The 23,880-nt window shown below is 46.9% G+C and overlaps 1 protein-coding gene across 4 annotated transcripts in view; it reads right to left on the bottom strand.

Annotated features, from left to right (window-relative positions):
* The window catches only part of GRAMD1B (GRAM domain containing 1B), a 226,579-nt gene that overhangs the window by 20,894 nt on the left and 181,805 nt on the right, over positions 1 to 23,880 (bottom strand). For all 4 annotated transcript variants that reach the window (XM_084611625.1, XM_084611624.1, XM_084611626.1 and 1 more), the window contains 7 exons: positions 21,415 to 21,435; positions 7,308 to 7,392; positions 5,766 to 5,869; positions 5,499 to 5,594; positions 4,788 to 4,868; positions 1,997 to 2,112; positions 1,266 to 1,422 (listed from right to left, as the gene is read on the bottom strand). In XM_084611625.1, coding sequence (XP_084467751.1) covers positions 1,266 to 1,422; positions 1,997 to 2,112; positions 4,788 to 4,868; positions 5,499 to 5,594; positions 5,766 to 5,869; positions 7,308 to 7,392; positions 21,415 to 21,435 — 660 coding nt within the window. The remainder of the gene's footprint in view (positions 1 to 1,265; positions 1,423 to 1,996; positions 2,113 to 4,787; positions 4,869 to 5,498; positions 5,595 to 5,765; positions 5,870 to 7,307; positions 7,393 to 21,414; positions 21,436 to 23,880) is intronic.

The raw sequence follows: 23,880 nt of genomic DNA on the forward strand, positions 1-23,880 counted from the left end.
AGAAGAGGGCAGCATTATATCCTGCAAATGTAAACAAACAAATAAAAATCTACATTTGTAAATTGCACTTTCACAACAAACACTGCACTATAGTACTTGTATGAGGTGAACTGAAAACACTATTTCTTTTATCATTTTTACCATGCAAATATTTGTAATAAAAAACAATATGCATTTTGATTTCAATTATAACACAGAATACAATATATATGAAAATATAGAAAAACATCCAAAATATTTAATAAATTTCAATTTGTATTCTATTGTTTAACAGTGCAATTAAAACTGTGATTAATCACGATTAATTTTTTTAATTGCAATTATTTTTTTTGAATTAATCACGAGTTAACTGCAATTAATCAACAGCCCTAATTGATATATTTATTTTTAATACACACAGGGACCAATTTTTCAAGGTCTGAACACTTGCAGCCCCCTTTGACTTCAACAGAAGCTGGGGCTGCTCAACACCTCTGGAAATCAAGCTAATACTTTGTGTGCATGTGTGTGCTGTTATATCATGTATTCCCACAGACCTTTTTATATTTCAGTTAAGGTTGAGCATAAACATAAGGATATATAATAAAAAAATCATATCCAAGTTGCAATTATCCCCCAAACAAGCACTATAAACCCAGGAAATTCAGAGTTCAGCTTAAACCCCCAACACAATCCGAACTTGTCAAGGTGTGGAAACGTGCAGCCAGGCCACCTCAATCACCTTAACTCTGCCTTGGAGTGACGCCACGAGTGAAAAAAGATTTTAGAGGGGAAAAAACAAACAACCTGAATCTATCTTGAAAAATCAGTTTCCTTTAATCTGGGCCCACAGATGCCAAAATATAACAGGCATGGTTAATGACTTTCATGGCAGGCTGCAGGTCCCCCTTCTTTTTTTTTTTTCCCTTGTGGAGGGTCGCGACGGCAGATCATAGCAATGCTTTTGGGGGTGGGTTATTTTTGGTTGCATTGGAAGAGAAACTATAGGAGCAGCCTGTTACAGCACGGTTTATTTAAGAACTGTCAAAAGGAGGAGGATCAGGAACTCCCTGCTTAAAGGGTATGTGTATAGGTCTAAATAAATAAATAAATAAATGAGACAACAGTATCCCCAAGAGATTACACATAACTTCTGCAGATTGCTAAATTATCGACCTGAATCTCTCCTCTAAGTCATAGCCTGTCTTTCCATCAGCCTATTTGTATGCTCCTGGCCTCTGGTCTGCAATCAGATTTGGGACGGGGTAGGGGAAGGAGACACATACCGAAGTTGGCGCTTCACTGCTCCCCGTGGATGTCAACGTGCTGGCGGTGATGGATTTCTTGGGCAGCAGAGGACTAGCTTCAGGTTTGGCCTCTATGCTGCTCTTGGAGGAGCTGTCATTCACTTCATTTTCTTCTACAGGGATCTCCTCGCAGTAGCTGTAAATCCAGACAGAACACACCAGTCTTTAACTCTGTATTTTCCTACCTCTGGCCGGGACTGGAGATGGGAAACATTGGAATAAGGATGTTCTCATGGTATTTCCAGCCTGAGCGGAAGCAGAAATGACTGGGAATCTTGTGGGAACAGCCTTTTCCCAACATGGTTCCAGCCCCCAACATTTCAGGTGCTTATACAAATTATCAAGAGGTTTTGGTATCTTCTGTCAGGATAATGCATTGGCTTGTGTGAAACACTATGTGCTTGCTGCAGTGGCTGGCTCCAGTCAGTGTAACAGCCTGCTCCTTGCTAACAGAGCTACTACTCCTTTAACTCAAATAGCAGGGCACTGTTCTTTCAGTGCTGAAGGTCCATTGACAGGTAAAAGGATATGGTCCATGATAAGCATCTGCAGCATTAGGTGCTTAGTGCAGATCTCCAGCCTGATCCCACAACTCCTTGCACACTGAGTTCAATGGTAGTTGGAGGCCTGCAAGGGATGGGGGTCCTAATTTCCTGAAGGCATCACCAGCATTCACAATCCTTCATCATGAGCTAGTTTCACTTACTCACCCCATCGTGTTGAAATCATCATCAGGAGGCACGTAGTCTTCATCATCGCTGGTCAGCCCCAGTTCGTTCCCGTAACATTGGTGGACGAAGTGCCAGAGCTCCTTTGGACACAGGGGCTACAGGGGGAGGGCGGAAAGGATAACACCATACACCTTCCATCTAAGAATCCCAGACACTAACTAATTCATCTCGCTTAGCACTTACATAGCACTTCACACCTTCAGTGTGCCACCCTAACAATGACTGACTCATCCTCGTAACACCCACGCTTGACTCACCCAAGGTGTCCCAGCTGTGAATAGAACCAAGGACACCTGATAGTTATTCCTCTTCTCCAACCATGAGATAACACTCCGGCCCAGTGAATGCCAGAGCCCAGGAAAAGCCTGGCATAAACATGCTGGCATACAGGTCAGGCCTATGGGGGTCTCAGCCCGAGGGGAACTAGTGGAAGTTTCTGTCCATGACCTAAGGCAGGGAACTGTTGCTGGGTGTTCTAGTTTCCTGCAATGCTGCTCACCTCACTTTCTTTCTCTTTCTTTACCAATTTAAAGCCATTTCTTTCATTTTCACAGAAAGGCTAATTTCCTGCCTGGGGAGCTGAAGTGAGAGCTCAGTAATGTAGCTCGCCGTGGCATAGCATCTTCTCTCCCAGGGCCACAAGCTCGTGACAGTCTCTTCCTGGCAATGAACCCCAGTGATGCTGTGAGCATACATATTGCCACATACAGAAACTGCCCCAGATTAGAGACCACCCTGATATAGTAGTCACACCATTACCATGCAAGCTTTTGCTGTCAGCTCAAGTTCTGGCCTAGATAGCTTTTGGTCACCTCCTTGATTTCCTATACAACAACCTCATGGCTCGTCAGATGCCTGGGAAAGAGGAGAGGAAGCACCAGGACGAGGATAGCCCTGGAGCAGCTTGGAGAGGGAGACCTGCCGACAAATCTCCCTGCATATCCCCATAGTGCTGTATAAATATCATCAACCATGGTAGTTCTGCTCCTTTAGGAAGCTCTTCTCTCCTTCATGTGTGTTTTTACCCTCCCACTGACACGATACAAAGGACCTCTGGGTTTTTTGACAAGTTTGTTTCTTTTTCTTTTCTTTTTTTTAATGGAGGCTGCCCACATTTTGCTGCTACAGAGAAAGCCATTAAACAAAACAAAACAAAAAAACCTTAAGTGGCTTTGAGGAGACAAAGATATTTTCCCCTGGGGCTTTAAATTGAGAAGACTAGCGTTACTGTGAAGAGATGGACTCGTGGCATTACTGTGAAAAGATCATACACGCTACTAGTTAGAAAGAGAAACAAAATTACAGGGAAGGTCAATCGTCAAAACCTAGCCCTTTGGGGATCAAGATCAGCTGATCAGAACGTGACTACATCTTCCAACTATGCAGAGAAGAGGCAGCAGAACTTGTGATGTAGAGGTTCTGGGGGACAATAAAGGGATGGTTTGTTTCCAACAGGAAATAAAATGACAGGCAAGAAGGATTTCTCACTAATTAAAAAAAATAAAAATCCCGTGAACCTTTCTGGAGTTGGTTGGTTTGAATTTTTCCCAGTTGTTGCTGTCTGTGACAAGGAAGGAAATCTTAATCAAGGTTCAATGATTTAACCATGTCACAGTAATCGTCAAAATGATGGCAAGGCTCAAATGGGAAACAGATTTACCAGGAGGCAATCTAGTTCCATTTTATCCTCTGCCCATCTGCAGTCTATTCAATTCATATGCTTTATCAAGGGCACCTGGCTGGGTTTCTTTCTTTTTTCTCCCTCCCTGCTACCAGCCTTGGGCCCTGAATTTGGGGAAAGAGCTTAAAGTATTTCCTGTCTTCACCGCTCCAAATCTCAGTTCCTGTTTGTTTCAAGCCTTGAACTAAGGACACAGACTTTCAATATGAATTTAAATAAGGCTGTTTCAATCACTATGTTACACTGGTGATACATTAAGGTATCGCAGAGAGAAGTTTATCCTGCTACATGCTAACACTGCCTTGTCCTGAAATCAAGGCCTGCTTTAGTTAACATTTCTAGCGTGTTGTGAGCTCACACTCCTATGGCATTGCTGAGCACACCTCCACGTGCTGATAGTCCTATCTGTTCCATCCTGGACTCTCACTCCTGCAATGAGGCTGGACATACTGGTACAGGATGGAATCTGCAAGTCAAACCAGATACATTCGGGACTCCAGCTGCTGCAGAATAGGTGGGATATACTGGCACTTTTTGGAACCATACTCTTCCAGTGTTACCCTATGCGTCTTGCATCTTTTCTACTGCTCCCACACACTCTGGGATGTCATAGACTCATGCTCTGTCTCTGTCCCATCCTTGACTCTCCCTCCTGCACTGTGTGCCTGTTATGCCCTTTGCCTGTGTGGTCAGAGATTTCTGCTACATGCAGGAACTACTTTTCTCTGGGCCAGTTAATTTTAAATGAGGGCCTTACGAAAACTATTGCTGGGCCACACACGTATTCATACACCAGCAGTGGTAAAAGAGGTGGGACACATTTTCAACAGAGGAGCTTTAATTTGTGTGCCGATATGCCTATGCATAAAAGTAATTCTGTGAGTAACAGGGGTAATTGCACTTGCACAATTACCTGATTTGCTTGCATAGATGTGCATTTACTATACCTACAGGTTCATGTATATGGATTAGTCACAAGCACTGTGGATTCCTGCATGGGTCTGAGCTGGGGCAGCACATTAAGCAAGCAGACTGCCCCAGCCAGGCAGCAGGGAGCTCTGCTACACGCACACAGGAAAGTCTCCGTACCTTTTCGAGGAGAGCATTCTGCCAGAGTCTGAACATCATCATGTACGTCCTATCTCGGGCACCGAAAGAAGTGAAAAAGTGCTGAAAGGGCAGAGACAGAGAGAAAAAGTGAATGCCAGCAAAAAACAGAGGAACCCGATTTCAGCCTTCGTGAGCAGAACACATGGAGAATTAATGAGCTTATTGAAAGCAGAACTGTTCAACTACTGAGCAAAGGGGGGATCTGAGCGTCACTTACCCAAGGGAGCATGTTTGAGGACATGATAAGTAGCCATTAACTCAATAACCTACACTGTGAGTCAAAAATTCATGTGCGAGGGGTTTGTAAGGTAAATAGCATTATCCCCATTTTAGAGATGGGAAGTCTGAGGCTCAGAGAGGGGAAATGATTTGCCCAACTGGCAGGGATTAGTGATTTCCCAGTCCCTTTCCCTAATGCCATCCTTGCATAACCCTTTCCCCACACAACAATCCATTCGCTGTCCCTAGATCAGCCAGCCTTATCTCAGGGTCTGGATGCTGTCCCTACATTACCCTCATGTCCCCAAAGCTACACTTAGCAGTATGCAGTGTGTATATTGCATCTCTGCGTCTACCCAAGGCCAACATCAGCGCTGACCCCACGTTAGGTATTTATACCACCCCGGCACCAGACTAGCTTAGCACGCACCTTGTGCAGATTGGCCAGAAGTGGAGGGTTCTGGGACATACCTTTTCAGTGTCAGTGCAAACTTGGATGGCGTTAGGAATGAGCCGTGCAGTTTTTTCCTTGGTCATGGAGCAGATATCCTTCAAACGGACTGTCAGCTATGGTCAGGGCCATGGCACAAGAGAAAAGGGACGCGAGAAAGAGAAAGGGGATAAAGAGGTGAGTTAACGAAGAAGTCACAGCATGCCCAGAATGCTTTTGAGATGGGCAAGAAAATCCTGACAGCCCTGAAAATCACAACCCTGATGGAGAAGTAAGAGGGTCTTTACCAGTGTTTCCCAGCGGAAGATGTTGCTGTAGAAGCAGATCCAGTTTTCGGAGAGGTAGAGTCGACCCTGCAGGAGAATGTCTCTTTGAAGCGCACATGAGTAATCTGTGGATAGGCACCAGAAGATAAGCAGGAAGCAGGAGCACTGGCATATTGCTTGAGCTGGCAGGCCAGACAGAACCACAACTATGCCAAAACAAGTCAAAGAGCTGAGCCAGGAAAAATGCCTGTATTTTCCTTTCCACTGTTCGGTGCCATTAGACATAGCTCTGCCCGCCTGAACCATCCCCAACAGCTCTTCTCCCTCCTCAGCATTTGCACCTTCCAGACAGTAACGGGTGGTTCCCAGATCATCACGCACGCACAGTACGAGTGAACGGATGCAGTGCGACGGGCAGTAGTCAAATCGCTGCAGCACGGTGGCTTAACTGGGAGTGGGAGAAACGGGCAACACCGTGTGAAGGGGCAGCACAGAGCAGGTGTGAAGGAGGGGTTACAGGGAGAAGGTGGAGCAGTGCGACTGCTAAGGTGGGTAACCCAAAATAAACAAGAAAAAGGCCCACGTGACAACTCTGGACCTTCCTCCTGACACACATATGGGGAACGTGGAGCTGGATGGGAACTTGGCACAGCTGGACCTCTTCGGTGGCTTAAACTTTACCCATCTGTGCTGAGGCCTTTGCTTTAACCCTCCTTTCCCCCACCCCTCCACACACTACTCATTGCCTGCTTATACTCAGCCCTTTCTTCTCCCCTTCCCTCAGATACTCTCCCCTCCATCAGACAAGGATCGTTGTGGTAGGTAACATGAGTTAGCAGCTGCAAACCAGCTCTCAGGCTAACCCCTCACCTGACTCACCAAGTGGGAAGGGGACTTTTCTCCAGGCTCTCGAAGCCATTAGGAGCCAGATCCTCAGGCAGAGCCAATCAGTGTTGCTTTAGTGAAGCCAGCAGCAAAAGGGCCGTTTGCACCAGCTGAGGATCGGGCCCTACATATACGGGAGGCAGGCAACGGGCTTGTTCACTATACTTATGGCTGCATGCAGAGTACGGACACTGCACATTCCACTAGTGTAGGTGTGAACAGCTGTGTGGAGGGTGAGGCACTGTTTAGGTGGGTGGAGTACAGGGGAATCAGCCTCACCTGTGCCAGAGCCTTTCACTGCTGGGTGGAGCTCCGCACGGCAGCGCGGGACGCAGCTGCCCTTTCACTAACTGCGGCGTGGAGCTCTGCACGGCAGCGTGGACGCAGCTGCCCTTTCACTCACTGTGGCGTGGAGCTCCACACGGCAGCGTGGACGCAGCCGGCCTTTCACTGCGGCATGGAGCTACGCACGGCAGCGTGGATGCAGCCAGCCTTTCACTGCAGCGTGGAGCTAACCACACCCTACACACCACCGCAAGTGTAGACAAGGCTTCAGGGTGACCTCTTTCTAGAGGAAAGAGACTCATGCACCTGTCCCTGAGCTTCCTCCCGAAACGTCCGCCCACAGCCTAGCAGGGCACAGTGCAGAAGGGCAGGGAGGAGCCCAGCCAGCCTTACCTACTATGAGGCGCTCAGTGTCAGGAAGCTGTTTGAAGAGTTTCCTAAAGTCTTCATTACGCTGTTTATACGTCGGACTCAACACCTGCAAATAACAGAGTGACCATTAGAGAGGGACTGGGAGTGGCGGGGAGAGAAAGACAAGGACATCAGGGCATGGGGTGCAAGGAGGAGATTCAATGAGTTTATAAAAGCAGGAGATTTTATCCCAGTGACACATCGAGGGGAAGATTGGGGGCTTAGTTTAGTAAGTGTGCAGAAGGCAGGAATAAAGGAGGAAGAGACCCTGACTTGTCAGAGAAGTGGGAGCAGCAAGCAGAAGGGCTATGCCATGGTCTGCTCGACGGCAGCGTAGAACAGCACAGCAGTGACAGCTGCAGGGAAGCTCTCATGGACTGCAGACTTTCCCAGCACCAGGTGCTAGAGGAGCTCTGGAGGTGGTGCATCCCACCAGCTATTCCAGAAGACAGCAATGCAGGGAGTGGTATAGGAACCCGAGTGTCAGGTGCTGCAGAGAATGAGGTAGAAACACTGGCACTGGGAGCTCATGGATGCTGAAGTCTGGAGCTCTCCCTGCCGACTGGTGTGGTGCCAGCACTCCCGTGGGAGACAGGAGAGGCTGCATGTGGGGACTTTACGCTGGCCCAAATGAAGACAATCAATGGGAGTTTTGCCACTGGCTGCAGCAAGACCATGAGCTGGCTCCTCTCCTGTGTTTACTAAATTTTAGTATGAATCCATCTCGGGAGCGGTAATCTTGGCCAAATGCAGCCTCCTTGGCCAATGCTGACTTCTGAGAATGGCTGAACCTTCCCCGCCGGCAGAGCCTTCTGAGAGCTATGAATGGAAGCAGGCAGAAATGCCAATGTAGCACATCTCTCCTCTAATCCAGAATGCTCCCTTCTCCTGAAGTACAGCCCCGTCTGTCTAATCCCTTCCCACCCCTATTCTTGCAGGGCAACACGTTCCCTGAGTCAGAAAGACAGGTGAATGAGGGTAGAACGCAGGGAATTCAGAAGTCGCCTTCTACTAGAGGAAGGGGAGGGAGAGGACACCAGGGAGATTACTTGCCATGTGTAATACAAAAGTATTAGCACAGGAAGAAGTGAAGAAAAAAAAATCATGCAAAAATCAGCCCCTCTCATTCCCCTGAGAACTGTCTCACTAAGAATTTAGCTGCTTCTCCTTTGCACCCCCCTTCGAGTTTGATTAATAAGCCATTAATAGCTCTTTGCGTCATCTAGGTCCTTCAGAGACAGTCTGTGGACCCAAAGATAGGTACTTCATTACCATGTCACAGTCTTGCACTGGACACAGAAATTTGCAGGTGTGTGAATTGGGAATTTACTCACCAATATGCCAATCTGAGCATCCAAATGTGGGCTCAGGGCTAGAGGTGGGCCCAGAGGAGGAGTTCCAGCCTGGAGCCAAATTTCTCCAAAGCTCATGGTGGGGTGAGCTAGGAGAAGGGGTGCAATCAGAACTGAGGTTTTGGTTCAGCCCATTAGAGAGATTGAGTTGAGCAGTAAACTTTGGATCTGGATCAGAACCTTCCCCTGCAGTCGGGGACATTCCGATCCCCAGTTTGGGCTTGGGATTCTCCATGAGGGCTTCCATATTTAAAAACTGGACTCTCCAGAGTCTTCTGTTTGGCAGTGGGATCTAAGTGGCAAAGAGAGGAGGCACCAGAACTTCTGTGACACTGATAAATGAAGACACTCACGGCTGGAATTTCTTCTGATCCTGGGCTGTCATATTCTTGGGGTGAACTGTTCAGCCCCCCCAGGTACCACAGCAACTCCTCGTTCTCTTGACCCAGCATGGGGCCCCAGAGCGCACCACACTCCAGCAAGCAATCCATGACACCCCCTCGATACCTTCGACCTCTCCGCCACCCTCCCCTTCTCCGGCTCACACTGCCACTTGCACTGGTTCAGATTCAAAGTCAATGAATGAAGACACAGCAGCAGCCTGCTTCTCTCCTCCTCACATTCAGCTCTTCTGCCCTAGCAGTCTCTGCAGCTCCAGAGAAGAATCACTCTCCAAGAGACTTTGAAAAAGTGGCTCATAAGGGGAACTCATTGGTCAGCACTATTCGCGCTCTTGTGGCTTCTCTCTCACTGGTCACCACTCGGGAGTATCCTTTAAAGGAGCACTGCAAAAGTGCCTTCAGCTGGAAGAGTCCAAGCGGGGCTGCAAGGGGGCAGCAGTGCCTTACAGACACGGCTGCTCAGGACAAGCAGACACTTACATAGTCCAGCTCTCCAGGACCCCACAGTGTTAGCAGTAAATCACAGATCTAGCCTCAAATTCCGAGGCTGCTCAGGACACCAGTATGCAGCTCACCAACACAGCCTGCTGATCAGAGAAGCAGTAACTTATTTCTTCAGCGCCTGCCTCAGGCTCTCCTCTCCCATCTCCTTTCTGCTCTGAAAGGCAGCTTTGGTCTTTGTTAATTTTTCTCATGGACAGCGCGGGTGGGGAGATACTGAAATGATTTGCACATGCTTTAAGTTACTGGATCTGGATAACTCTGTCGGCCAATGCCCTGCAGTAACCCAGGCTCAGCCCTGCCTCCAACAGATGTTTCCTGTAATGGAAAGTTGTTGGACAGAGCTTGCGTTGAGGGGGAGGGGAAGGGAGGAGGAGAGCACAGCTATGATGAAATCAGCAACATGAGGGGAGACTGGACTGGTCTGGAGCTCTATAACCCCAAGATGCCTTTGAAAAACTTGAGTTCCTCCTTTTATTCAGGTTTCAGAGTAGCAGCCGTGTTAGTCTGTATTCGCAAAAAGAAAAGGAGTACTTGTGGCACCTTAGAGACTCATGAAGTGAGCTGCAGCTCACGAAAGCTTATGCTCAAATAAATTTGCTAGTCTCTAAGGTGCCACAAGTACTCCTTTCCTTTTATTCAGTAACCAGGTCCACGTTTGCAAGGTAGGGTGAGGATTGCCTTCAAGCTCCGGCAGCTGGACTCGCTGAGAGTTTCAGGGGAGATTGGTTTAAACTTCTGCAATCCACAGTGGCTGCCCCCCTCACTACCCCATCCCCCTTAAAGTGCAGAAATGCTCCAAGGAGGACATGCACAGGAAGACTTTGGTAATATGGCACAGCTCCTGTTCAGAATGCAGGGTCACTGATGATGATGATGATTCTGTGGGAGCTGGGCCAGAGTGTATCCAGTAAAAGACTCAAAGAACTGTGCACAAGTACATCTACAAAACCTCAGCTCTGGCTAAGCCAGAGGAACCAGAATAGGGCTTAATCCCAGGCACAGGGACTGTGACTCACTGATGCGAAAGAGAGATTCCTGGGGAAGCAGGCAAGCAGCTTGCATTTGGTTCAGTAATCTCTCTCACCCCAGACACTCAAAAGTGGAATGGCTGAAGTTAGACTGGACACAGATGTGTGTCTCTCAGCATCGCCAGGAGCGAAGCAATATGCCCCATCTGCCAACAACAACAGTGGAGGGTGACTTCTACAAACCAACACTACTATATTCAACAGTGACAGCTTGCTCTGTGATGGGGGTCTAGTGCTGCAGACAACTGCAATGTAAGGGCTTTGGTCACGGTCATGAATGGAGCTGGTTGAGAAACTACTTCCAAAATCACCTGCAGGGGCAACTGATGTTTCTCTTCTCTTTGCACATCCACCTACCTCCTCTGCAAAGAAGCACATACTGATAGCAAGAGCCAGGCGGAGTTGATGATGGTAAACATTAACTCTACCACAAACACAGGGAGCTGGGACAGAATGACACCATGGGGGGGGGGGGGGTGGAGGTGGGGGCAAGGACAGATAAGATGTTAGGGTAAAGGGTGGATTTCACATGGAGAAACATCCTTGGCTTTGGCTGTTCAAACACAGACACAAATCCTCTGGCAGGAAACCCAAAGCAATCGATGTGGGAGGGAGAGGACAGGGAGGCTTGGCAAAGGATGGTCTGGGACTGTACAACATAGAAAACTAAAGGAGAGCGGGAGAGACATTGAGAGGGAGCGGAGAAGAATCCTCTGCTCAGAGCTGCACCAAGGATGGACTTGGTCCTCGATGTTTCACGAAGGATGTACACAGGCTTTGGGATTGAAATGGATACCTATGACAAAAGCAGGCCAAATTCTTTGCTGGCACAAGAGGGCAAAACTGTTGTTGCCCCCATTAATACTAGCAAGGAACTTGGCCAAATACTCTGCAAAATTTGTTCCAATGTCTTTGATTTGCCAGTGTTTGCAGCCTCTTTTCGGCTTTCCCCATATATTCTAACCGAAGGAGTCTCCTGCCAGGAGTGTACAGCCGTTTTTAAAGAGAATGGCAGGAATGCTGAGCAATTTTCAAGTAATTATTGGGGAATTTTGGTGTCAAGTAAATTTTGAATTCCCAATCACTAGATTAGGAAATGCCTGATTTCTAGGCCAGATTAACAAAAGGAGTGCTTTGCTGGTGTGGCAATACCAGTATATTACACCAGCAAAGCGATCCTAGTGTGGACACAGTTTATATGGGCATTACAGCTTTTGCCAGTACAGTTTATTTCTACCCTCCCTCCCCCTCCCGAGCAAAACAAACTATCAGCAAAAGCATAGTTTTGCTGGTATAATTGTGTCTACATTAGGGGCTTTGGCCTGCACAGCTACACTGGTCAGAGATCACACTTCTTCACACCCAAATAACATAGGTGTGCCAGCAAACACTTGTAGAGTAAACCTGGCCTTTGTGCTAAGATCCTCCAATCAGAGAACAGAACATATCACAAGGACATACATGCCCAATCAAAACTAACTGATGCAGGTCAAAGTTTGAATATTGAAAACTTGTAACGAATTGCTGATGAACTAGATAGAGACCAAGAATTATTTGCAGAAATTACCCAGTGAATCATTTAAAACAATGGGTTTCAGAGTAGCAGCCGTGTTAGTCTGTATCTGCAAAAAGAACAGGAGTACTTGTGGCACCTTAGAGACTAACCAATTTATTTGAGCATGAGCTTTCGAGAGCTACAGCTCACGTCATCGGATGCATGCAGTGGAAAATACAGTGGGGAGATTTTATATACACAGAGAACATGAAACAATGGATGTTACCACACACACTGTAACGAGAGTGATCAGGTAAGGTGAACTATTACAGGTGAGCTGGTAATAGGTCACCTTACCTGATCACTCTCATTACAGTGTGTGTGGTAACATCCATTGTTTCATGTTCTCTGTGTATATAAAATCTCCCCACTGTATTTTCCACTGCATGCATCCGATGAAGTGAGCTGTAGCTCTCGAAAGCTCATGCTCAAATAAATTGGTTAGTCTCTAAGGTGCCACAAGTCCTCCTTTTCTTTGTTTAAAACAATGGCAACATTTGAGAAAAATCTCAAGTTGGCTGCAGACAATTCACAAGCAAAAGAGAACTGGTGTTTATCAAACAAACTGCTTACTCATCTGTACTACTGGGGCCTTGTGCAGTGCGTCCCTCCATACTGTGTCATTGTCTGATTCTGAGTCAGTAGCTCAGGCTGACACGCAATGGTGAAGCAGTTTCAGACATCACTTTCCTTTCTCCCAAAGGTATACACAGCTTATCTCCTTCAGTTTTCTTTTTGGTTGGTGTTTTGGGGTGTGTGTGAAGATCTTTTACTCTGAGAGCTTGAATCTCTCTCTCGTATAGTAAAAAAAGGGGGGGGGGAGGGTGTCTCTCTGTTTCAATCTCTCCTCCATTTAACTTCTTTCACTACCTTTCTTTTTCATCTTTCCAGTGGACCTTATGCCTCTCCTACTTTTTACTCTCAGTTTGAGTACACCATGGCTCTGATTCTCCACTATCTTGCATCTTGTGCCATCATTCACCCCTGTGCAAAGGGAGTGTAAAAAATGACCATTCTGTTTGCGTGGGGGGGGGGTCCACCTATTTTGCTTAGGTGCAAACAGCAATACATTGTATTGACAAATCAGGCCCTGTTGCTGCAGCTGACACGAGTTTGCTTGTATTATTGCACACAGTACTGCCGCGAGGCATATGTCACACCAAAGCTACTGTAGATGAAACTACAGCACTTGACTGAATGCTGTATTTTAATCAGTCCTTCCCAGCAAGCAGTATACTGCCTTTGTTAGAGAGTTTGGTCTTCCATCTTGAATGTATTTGTAATTTGAACAGGGTCTGGATGATGATTTTGTAGAGAGCGAGAGAAAAGTACGTGCTTATCACAATCCCATCTCTGGTCTTCCGGTGTTTTGTGATGACAGGGTAGCACACGCTGCTTTGAGTGAGATGGTACTAGAAGCTGAATGTTCAATTGTGTGTGTGGATCAACAGAGGTAATAGCCCGAACTCTCCTCTGGAGCCACTGTTGGGAAAGTTCATTTGTGTGTGCGTGCAGCGTTTGTGTGGACAACTGTAAACAATGCAGAGTTTCTGGTGGCGCTTCATCCCACTCATTATAGTCTGTGGTTAGAGCTGCGCCCCAGACTTTGCTCTCAAAGAGAAATGGATTGAATCATGCTGCTGTGCTGTCAGAGCCTTTCAGCACGTTTCTTACAGGAAGTTTAAATAATTCTAGAGGCATTTCAATGATGAAGGCAGAAAGCAGTGAATTCTTGTGAATGATTTTTGTAACCAGGGTGGAACTCCCTGATGCCCTTATCATGAAGCCAATGTGCATAGCGGGTTTAGAGTGAGCTATAAGGAAAAGAAGAGGTGGAGGAACTGAGGCAGAGAAACAGAGAAGGAGAATATTCAATGCAAACACACACCAGGAGAGAGAGAAAGCAAGCTGCAGGGGGTGAACTCTACAGGGAGATATGAGAGTGGGGGTAGGGCTGGCCCAGGGAGCTGATTAGTCGATAGAAAGCCCCTTGGATGCACCTGGGTCTTGCAGGTCCCTGGAGCCAGCTCTGTTTGCTCTATCTTGTCAAGGACATCTCTTTACTCTTGCTAATTCTCTCTCACCAGTGACTGGGAAGGAATATTTGGCAGTACTGCATCCACTCCCGGCGGTTTGGCCTCCATCTGCACAGAGATCGCAGGAGGTGATTTACAGAAGCTGCACTTGCTACATACAGCAGCTGGAAATGCTGGAGAAGCCCGACACTCTGGCACCAGAGAGCCAAGAACCCTGAGGTCATACCCCTATTTAGGGACAGTCAAGAGAGGAGGGTCACCAGAGTGATTTATAGCGGAGCAGGCAGAAGACAAGAATGGAAGGCTGGGCTGTCTACATGTCTCCATAGAGTCCTCCTTGGCTCTGACCTTGGATGTGGAACCTGAGGAATATAAACTGAATCCTCCATGCTCTGACAGGGAACAGGGCCTGTCGTCCCAAGTGGGGAAAGAAAGAAAGGAAAGAAGTGATTGTTTATGGAAAGAAGTGAAATGTTTCCAGAATACACATATAGACTTTTCAAAACATTTACTGGTTGGGGGATTCCTGCTAGTGGCTAAGAGCGTTCCAGCTTCCCACACAGCTAGCTCTGTGCCAGAGACAGGCCCAAGCCCAAACTGTGGATATGAAAACTCACAAACTTTGGGGAAGATTGGATTGGTTCTGCAACCTGATTTAATGGCTTAGGCCCTCTCTCTAGAACGGGCTGGACCAGAACACCAGATCCAAACACTCCAAATCCTGGAAAAGCTTGACTCTGGATTTGAAATTTGTTGTTCATGCCCATTTTTACTCTTGTAGGTGTTAGCACCTTGGCTTTCCCTTTCAGCTCCATGATTTCCCTGCACTGGGCCTCACACTAGCCCATACTTCCCTAATCTCAGCTCCTTTACTGAGCCTCAGAAACCCTCTCCCAGCATTGCTCACTCTCACCATTTTATTGCAAGTCTCAAAATATTTGGTATTTCTCTTACAGATCCAACTCCTGAAGTCATGTTACTACATGACAATCCCAGCTCTCATTTTAAAATAAAATAAGATTCTAGCCCTCGAGGCTGTGGGGAAAAGCTTGAAAACAAAATCCCTGATGTCTCAAAAACCAGGAGGCAAAGAAAAAGAACCCAACATTTATTATAGTTCAAATCCCATGATCTCTTAGCCAATCTCATGATTTTGGGAGCCTGACTCATGGTTTCTGAACACTTGGGATTGGGCCATATTGCCCTGGGCCTGGTTTCTTCCTACTGCTAAGAAATAGCTGTTCCACGGGAGGGATGGTGTCTTGACACCCCATGAACAGTTAACTGCATTCTCCAGGAGAAGGGGATTGGAAGAATTATTCCACACAGCAGAACGGCTCGACCAAACACACCCTATTTTAGAAAAAGCAGTGAAGCGATTTCGTACATCTACCACAATGCCCATAACACAGCCCTCTTCCCCGTACGTAATAGCAGCATGAGTTGATAAGCTATTGGGTCCCACTGCCGGTAAACTCACACAAGGGAGTGATTTCAACCCATAACCAAATATCAGGGATGTGTGGGTTTGTTATGAGGAGGAGAAGTGAGGGACAGAATTGTATCCATTTGCCTGGACATGAGGTTCCTTCTAAGCTGCCAACATATAGCAATACTGTTTAAGGGGGGGATTTTACTAGTGATATTTCTACACTGGCAGAGTGTTTTTGCCAGTATAGCTTATCGCTCAGGAATCCGATACAAGCTATACTAGCAAAAACACTTTTTTGCCATTCTAAATTGCATTTACACTGGGAGGGTTTGTAGCTAGAGCTATACTGGCAAACCTTTTCTAGGGTGAAGCGGGCCTGAGAAAACTCCGTCACCTTAAGAGTCACTGGACAGGAGGAGATGACATACCAGACCCCTTCTCTCAACAACAACAAGAGACCTGTGCTAATGCAGACAGACAACTCTCTTAGTAAACAGAGCTAGGTGGCGACTCACTGCTGATCTCAGTCACTGCATGCCTGCACCTCACTGTCTCAAAACAGATGAGCAGACACAGAGCACTTAAGCCCAGAAGAGGGACACTCAGAGTGCAGCCTGAGGGCTAAATGTTGACTGCAGAGGTCTGCATGTGCTTAGTAATGGACTTCTAATCAATCAGGCTAATAATCCTGACAAGCCAGGACCCAAGTCTGCTGCTCCTCACCAATGGCTCTGGAAATGCCTTGGGCAGCTTTCCCTTTTCACGGCTGTTGAACTCAACCAGCCAGCCAATAAATCCATGCTCCTCAACCTAGGAGATATGAGCACAGGTGCAGGGCTGCATGTGTTCACTCTGGATCAGAAATGGGTCTATATGATTCAGCTGCAGCCCACATTCTCACTGCAGGTGTGCGATGCGGCTTTCTAAAGCCGGGAAGCTCTTTGGAACAGAGCACTGGCTCGTGAGTTCAGACTCGGTCAGGAGATCTGTTAGCCCCTTTATGACCAGGGTTGCTGGAAGCTGTAGTCTCCAGAGAAAGCAGTTGACTAAGTGTCACAAGACTGGCTACTGGATATTATATAGAGGATTGCTGGTGGCTCAGCCCTGGGGAGATGAGAGAACTCTCACCATGGGTACCAGGCTGGAGGCATAGGAGATATCTAAGAAAGGTCACCGAAGGAGAACGGCATGTCCTCTCCCCCGCCCTGCTTGCTGAAAGCTGGAAGGGCCTCTGTTGGCTATTGAGAGTTCCCTGTGGAAATCTCCTTCAAGTACTTAGCTGGCCCTGAGGAAAGGGACCTGAATTGGTACCGTATTTTAACTCTCAGACTGGGCACCTGCCAGTCAGCCTCCACCCCTGATTTACAGGACATAGAAGGAAAAGGGCTAGGACAGATGGAAGGTCTTTCACTATTGGGGAAGAAGGGCCTACTCTTCTATTGGTTCTGTACTTCGAACTTCACAAACTATAAATTCTCCCCCCGCCCCAGTTGATATGGTCCTGATGCAAATCTCACATGCATCTCTTGGAAAGCATGGGTGGCACCAGAGAACACACTAGGAGGCAGAGGAAGGGTGAGTTCTAAAGCAAATATTCACAGCTGGAAGTTGCTGTAGTCTTGGAAGAAGAAAAGACAAAATGGAACGTGGGAGGGAGCAACTTCTATCGGAGAAGCAGGGACAGGTCAAAGTGGTGTTAAGGGGAGGGGAGATAACATAGCAGGCCAGACAGAAACAAGAAAACCAGTTAAAAGCAGCAGGAATAGGGCTGGTGCCTCCACAGCCAAAGCCAGTGTATTAATACAAAGCTGATGGGCAGGAGCGCTTCAGGGAAGAGCTACACTCCTAGGGTGCATGAGGCTCTGTAAGTGAGGGTGAGAGTGAGTCTGCGTGCAGTGTAGGTGTACCTGTGTTTCACATGTACAGGTTTAAAGACACGCCCTAGAGCTGACTAAACTGCAAGACTACACCAAAGGCGAGCTCTCTAGGCGCCCCCTGGAGACGGACTCTAATTTATGGATCTGTCCCCGGAGGTGGGGGAAGGGAAAGCGTCTGGTTATCCCAGTGCTGGTGATCCTGGCAAGACATGTGGGAGGGACTGGCCCAACACAATGCAAAGCAGTAGCAAATTACTGACAACTGCTACGCTATCACTAGCATTGATTCCTTTCCTGGAGCTCAGGTGGCCCATCCCCGTTTCCACATTGCTGCTTTCATCTGGCCACAACGGCTTTGTGGACTAAAACAAAAAAAGAAAAAACCACGCAGAACGCAGCCAGTGCTTACTCTCCGGATGTGCTGTCTCTCATGCTGAAAATACATGGAGGAAAAACAAGAGAACAGAAAGATAAGATAGAGCGGACACAAAACCACAAGAGAACCATAGAAGCAGATCACACCAAAGCATCATGCAGCAGGGAATGGCTCCCAGCAGTCACAAAATCAAGCAGCTCTTGTATAAAACACAATGCCATCTTCAGCTATGGTTACTGACTTCTTTACATGCTTCTTTATGCCACTTCTCCATGCTCCTTCTGTCTGTGCTCTGTGTTTCTGAGTACCCCCACCTTTCTGTGCATGTCAGTCTGCTCTCCATACTTCTGATCACCTCTCTGCCGTTTCCTCCTGTCTGCAATCCACGTTTCCTCCAACCCAGTTTGTCTTTCTCTACATTTCTGACCACTTGCTAACACCATCTGTCTACACTGCTTCCATTTGCCTCCAAAGCCAGATGTTCTCCTGTCCTTGCTTCTGTCCCTCTCCTTGCCTGTCTGTGCATACTGGATCCACACTAGCTCTCACTGGAGTCAAAGAGACTTTGGTCATTGACTTCAATAGAAAGAGGTCTATTGTTTTCTGCCCATGCTGCCATCTTCACCCCGTCTATCCTTATTAAACACTTTCCCCTCCTAACGAGGTCTGACTTTGTCTACACTCTACCTCTCATGAGGAAAATTCCTGTTTCAAACCAAAACTCATTTCAGAACTGAACTAGTCAGCAAAGAGATTTGATTTTAGAGATATGGAAGATTTAAAAATAAATAAATAATGGTGACTACTGGAAGTGGTGGCCAGGCAGACGTGCAAAGTGAGTGAGTGAGTGAAGGAAGGACAGTGTCTGGAAAAATGTGGTGTCTTTCTAGCTGTGCTATGAGAGAAGAGCAAATTCCTGCCTCAGCCACTTAGACTCCCAGAGCAGACAGGCAGCACGTACTGGAGGGTGGGAGCTGTGGATGAAGGATACTTTGGTGCAACATGATAAAACGTCTCTCTGTGATTTCCATGATTCAGCGCTCACAAAAAATGCAAGTGCTCTCCGATTGTGATGTGTACACAGCTCAACAGATAGTGGTATCGGTCAGACATGGGATCCATATCTAGGGTATCTCCTTGCTACAACCTCTCTGGGGTCTAGGCTCCCAGGTTAAGAGGGATTTAATGCTTTGCTTTCTCCAGCAGTCAGGTTCCCATGTGTGCTGGCTCCAAATTCATCTTACTCTAGAGTAGGTGATCATGGACGTTAGAGGTCTGTATCAGAGCCTCACAGATTGGCTGGAGGGATCCCACAATTCTCCTAGCACCCAGCAGAGGTAGGTCCAGAATTAGGCCAGAGGATAAGATGACTTTTGAGATACCCTGGGAGGGGAGAGGGAAGGAGAAACGAGAAATCCTAGTATGCTCGCTCACCTCTAGATATTTTTGGCTTTACTCACAGGTTTGTTTTTTGTTTGTTTGTTTGTTTTTTAAACTTTACTCTGCCTTGCCAAGAGCCTATACAGAAGTTGGTCATAGTTCTCTGATACCTGTTGGGAATTCTGTAGCCAGGAGAGCCTGAACCTTGGGAAGCATGAAGCCAAATAAGCCTGGACTAATCACTGCTAGGTTAGCATGTAGTCTACATCAGTTATGACTGGGGAACTCTTAATGAAGGAGCTTATGGGTCCAGTTCAACAAAGCATAGACTCCACATGTTAAATCCATCCTTCTTCAAAAAACCACTTAAGCATGTGCTTAACTTTAAGCATGTGTCCCAAGTTAAGCACATGTTTTAAGTGCTTTACTGAACAGGTATTGACTGCTGAATAGAGGGCATATGTCCAGATATTTAGAGGTATTTAGGTACTAACTCCCATTGATTTCAGTTGCCTAAATGCTTTTAAAAATCTAGGCCATACCCCATACCCTAGAAAAACCCAAGGTCAGTCTCAATGAAGAGCCACAACTTTTGAGAGTCTGGACTGTGGAGAACCAGTAGAAACTGCCCTTCCCCAGAAAAGCTGATGATGCAACGGTGGTTCTGCACTGCCACTGTCTTCCTAGCTAAGACCAAGGACACAGCAAACTCAGTTAGATAGACTGAGATATAAGATATTGAGTGTTACACTGACTTCTGTTAGTAACGCTCTAAGACATATCACTGGGATCTCCTGCCCAGTGATTCACTCCTGCCAAAAACTGCTTTGAACACTCCTGAAACTATGTACTTTTAGCAAATGTGCTGCCCGTAAAAAGGGCCATAGACCCAACTCTAGAGTTCCTGGGCCAGATTTTTAAAAGTGCTCAGCTCCCAATAGCTGCTGCTGTCTGTTATGGGAGTAGCTGGTTGCTGAGCACTCCACTTAGGTGTCTAAAGGGGAGCTGAGCTCCTTTGAAAATCTGGCTCTGAAGTCTCTTTATCCAAAGAAAAGTTATAGTAAACAAAGCATCCCAGCCATGTGGTTTCCCCATGATGTGCAGAGACCACCTTGGGGTCTGAGGGGAGTTCAATCTCCATGTTTTATTCAGTCCTTGGCCTCTCTGCTGAGCTTCCAACAGAGCCCCACTTTAGTGACAATTACTGAGGACTTCTTTCTGATGGGGCAGCCACCTGTTCCAGGAGACTCACCAAACTAGGGCAGCTGAGCATCTGCCACATAAGTCACAGCTTTCAGTGGTACTGACCTGGGATAGTGACCTAGAAGGGAAAGGCTCCATTCCCCATGATCAGTCCCTGGAATATGCCAGGCCCTTCTAAAACCGTGCACTTTTCCCTCCCAATAGTCACAAAAAAATGCTCTCACTTTCCACCTAGGCCCAATTTCAGGAAAAGTCGTATGTGTAGTAATTGCTGGACAGCCACTGTTCTTCCGATGTGGTTTTAAATGAAAGATGCTAATTTAACACCTCATCTGCATAGCCACTGTGCGGCTGGTATCTACTATCAGACCATGGGGGAGGATGGCGTTCATCTGTGAAAACCAAGCTGCCGCTATTTGCTTGTGGAAAACCTGAAAACTGACAGCGTTGTGCGTCCGAACGCTGCCACTCATGATCTCAAAGGGGGAAAAAAAAAAAATCAGATCAAGGCAGAAATGAAAGACGGTTTATGTTCCTGCAAGCTCTGTGGGCAGGTGATTCCCCTCCTGCCCTCACACCCACTCCAAAAGGCGTGAACATTTTCATATATTTGTAGCTCTGTTTGGTGCTATATAAAGCCAAACTCTATTCTATTCCAAGGAGATCCAATGAGAGACAGGATCCGGAGATCCTGACTCTGTACGTGCAGCAGGAAGCCAGTGACTGAGAGACCACATCATCTGCTCCCATTCTTGGAGGCTCCTCTCTCTGATATCCCTCCCTTAAGAAGCCAATCCCCTCTTGCCAGCTCTGAACCATTCCCCACCCCGCCTTTTCTGAAATGATCAACATGCCCCAGTGCCATTGCAAAGCCCCTTTTAACCCAGCCCGCCTTCCCCACCACCCCCACATGTACCAAGGGACAAGAGAAACTGGAGTACTTACATTATACCAACTCTGGCTTTTCTGTAAGGACAAAATAAAAGAGAAGTATTAGTTATTGCAAAGATCTTAGTATGAGAGAGAGAGAGACAGAGAGACTAGAACCCATCTGGTATGTACAGTATAACTATTCAACAGAAAGTGGGAATAAAGACAAAAGACTTTGGTGGGTTTCAGAGCAGAGTCTAACATGTTTATTCCCAGTTATCTGACTTAAAGAACAAACCCAGAAGTATGAGATTACAGCAGGAGGCAATTCATGCTCTCTCTCCCTCACTCACTCTCTCACGCACACTTTGTAATCATTTCTGCAGAACAGCAGCACCCATTAGCAACATTAGAGCTAATGATCACCAATCATTTTTATTACAAGCTCCATTTTCCCACAGGCCTGCTGGCTAGCTGATAAAAATGCCAGCATGTTCTGAGACCCCTTCCAAATAAACACTTGAAGAACTACCAGGGTGAGCTAGGAACTTGATTTCACTTCAGTCAGTCGCAGAAGGCATCAGACAGACCCTTCAAAAGATTTGGATGTGGAAAGCAGCATGTGAAACAAAGAGAGTGAGAGAGAAACAAAGAGAGTGAGAGAGAGAACACTATAGTAATAGAAGTGCTCAGTAGTGCTGAGGAAAACTGAAGGCACTTTTTTCCATGCAACTGAGTATGAAGAGTTTCTCTGCCCCTTTGCCTGTGATTTTGCACCCTGTCATTGAGACATTTTGCACTGTTTTGGGAGGCTGGGCCGTTTGTCACATTTGAACGCGTGGAAAAGCCAGTTCAGCTGGAAAAGTCACGCTCGCCATTTTTCAGGGGGAGGTGAGAGCTGTTGGATTGCAAGGGGAGGGAGAGAAATATGCTCTGCATTCCGGCATGGTGCCCCTAGTAATACTGCTATTGCTTAGGTGGCACTTGCCCTACTCTTGAGACATGCCTGGAAGTATGATTATCCCCATTTTATAGATGTGGAAATGAGACATAGGGGGCAGTCTGGTCTCGGGGACTACGAAAGGAGCTTGGATTCAGAGCCCTGGACTCTATTGTAATCCTCTCTTTGAGCCAGACTTGCTCCCTGACCGTGGGCAAGTCACTTCACTTCTCCAGGCTCCAGTGTTCCCACCTGTAACAGCAGGCAATTATATTTATTATCTACCTCCAGGACACTGGGAAGCATAATGCTACCGTGGACTCAATCCGCAAACTCTCCTTCATGCAAGTAGATCTTACTCAAATGAGCAGTCCTGCTGACTGTGCTGGGGCTAAGGATTTACAGGGTTGAGCCTGTTTGTAAATGTAAAGTATTACTAAGGCCAGACAGTACCACAGAACTTGGTGGGGGGGGGAGTGCTGGCTTCCAGCACTGGGCACTATTGACTAGACCACGCTGCCTCTCTACACCTCCACACACCCTGATCACTTCACGTTGTTTGCAAAAATGCTACATTTCTACTCATGTGATGACAAGCTATTTTTAAAAATCTTTTTGCAACAAATACTTGGTCTATGTCTAGGTATTGGGAACAGGATTTTGCTACCTCCACTTAGCTTAGAAATGCTGCTATGCTATCCACACCATATGGATTTCAGGGCCATTTTGAGTTCACATTGCTCAGACCAAGTAGCACTAAATGTCATCTGTCCATATCTGCCCCAGGCCAGGCAAGAACAGGCATGCATCAAATGAACATCGTATTAATTTCACATTCTACAATATACGCTCATTTTATAGGCAGGGTGTTGTGTACATAACTCTTAACCTGGAACTGGCAATGAGACCTGAATGAAATGATCAGGCCTGAATACTCCTAAATTTTGAAATCAGAAGATCAGCTTTTGAGTAAGGCTTCCCAGAATCCTTTGCATCAGCTCCTGAGTGAGTTGAAAAAGGCGTCCAGGGGGACCCAGGTTGTTCCAGTGGAAAACCAGAGACAGGGATAGCAGAAGACTCACAACCCACCCCAGAAAACTGCTCAACTCCCACTCCTTCCCCCATCCCTCCACCTTGCTGCACAGGTGCAGAACTTCACAAGCACTCAGACTTCATTCATGGAGCCAACCCTACTCAAAGGCCACGTGCATCCTTGGATATTTTTGATCCACAGCAAAAACACCATAAGAATATGCAATCTGTGGCCCTCACCCCCATGGAGCAGAGTTACTGAAAAACATAAAGCGTCCATTTCTGGGCTGTCCCACAAATCTGGGCAAGGAAAAGTGAATCACAGTGTGGACAGGTCTTCAAGACACAGAAACAACCAACAGCTTGTGGAGGGGGATAATTCTTACTGGCTACATCCTTCTGACCCATCCCCTTTCCAAGGCTGGTCTTACCCGCTGCTTTTTCTCCCAAAGGGAGTCCTCATCCAAAGGAGCAAGGAGAAACAAGAAGAAACCACTCTTGTCCACAAAAGGCACAGAGACCAGGGCATCGTGTGGCTCAATTCTCGCTAATGATAGAGTTTGTCTATC

Source organism: Lepidochelys olivacea, assembly GCF_965140295.1.
Source record: "Lepidochelys olivacea isolate rLepOli2 genome assembly, chromosome: 22".
NCBI lineage: Eukaryota > Metazoa > Chordata > Testudines > Cheloniidae > Lepidochelys > Lepidochelys olivacea.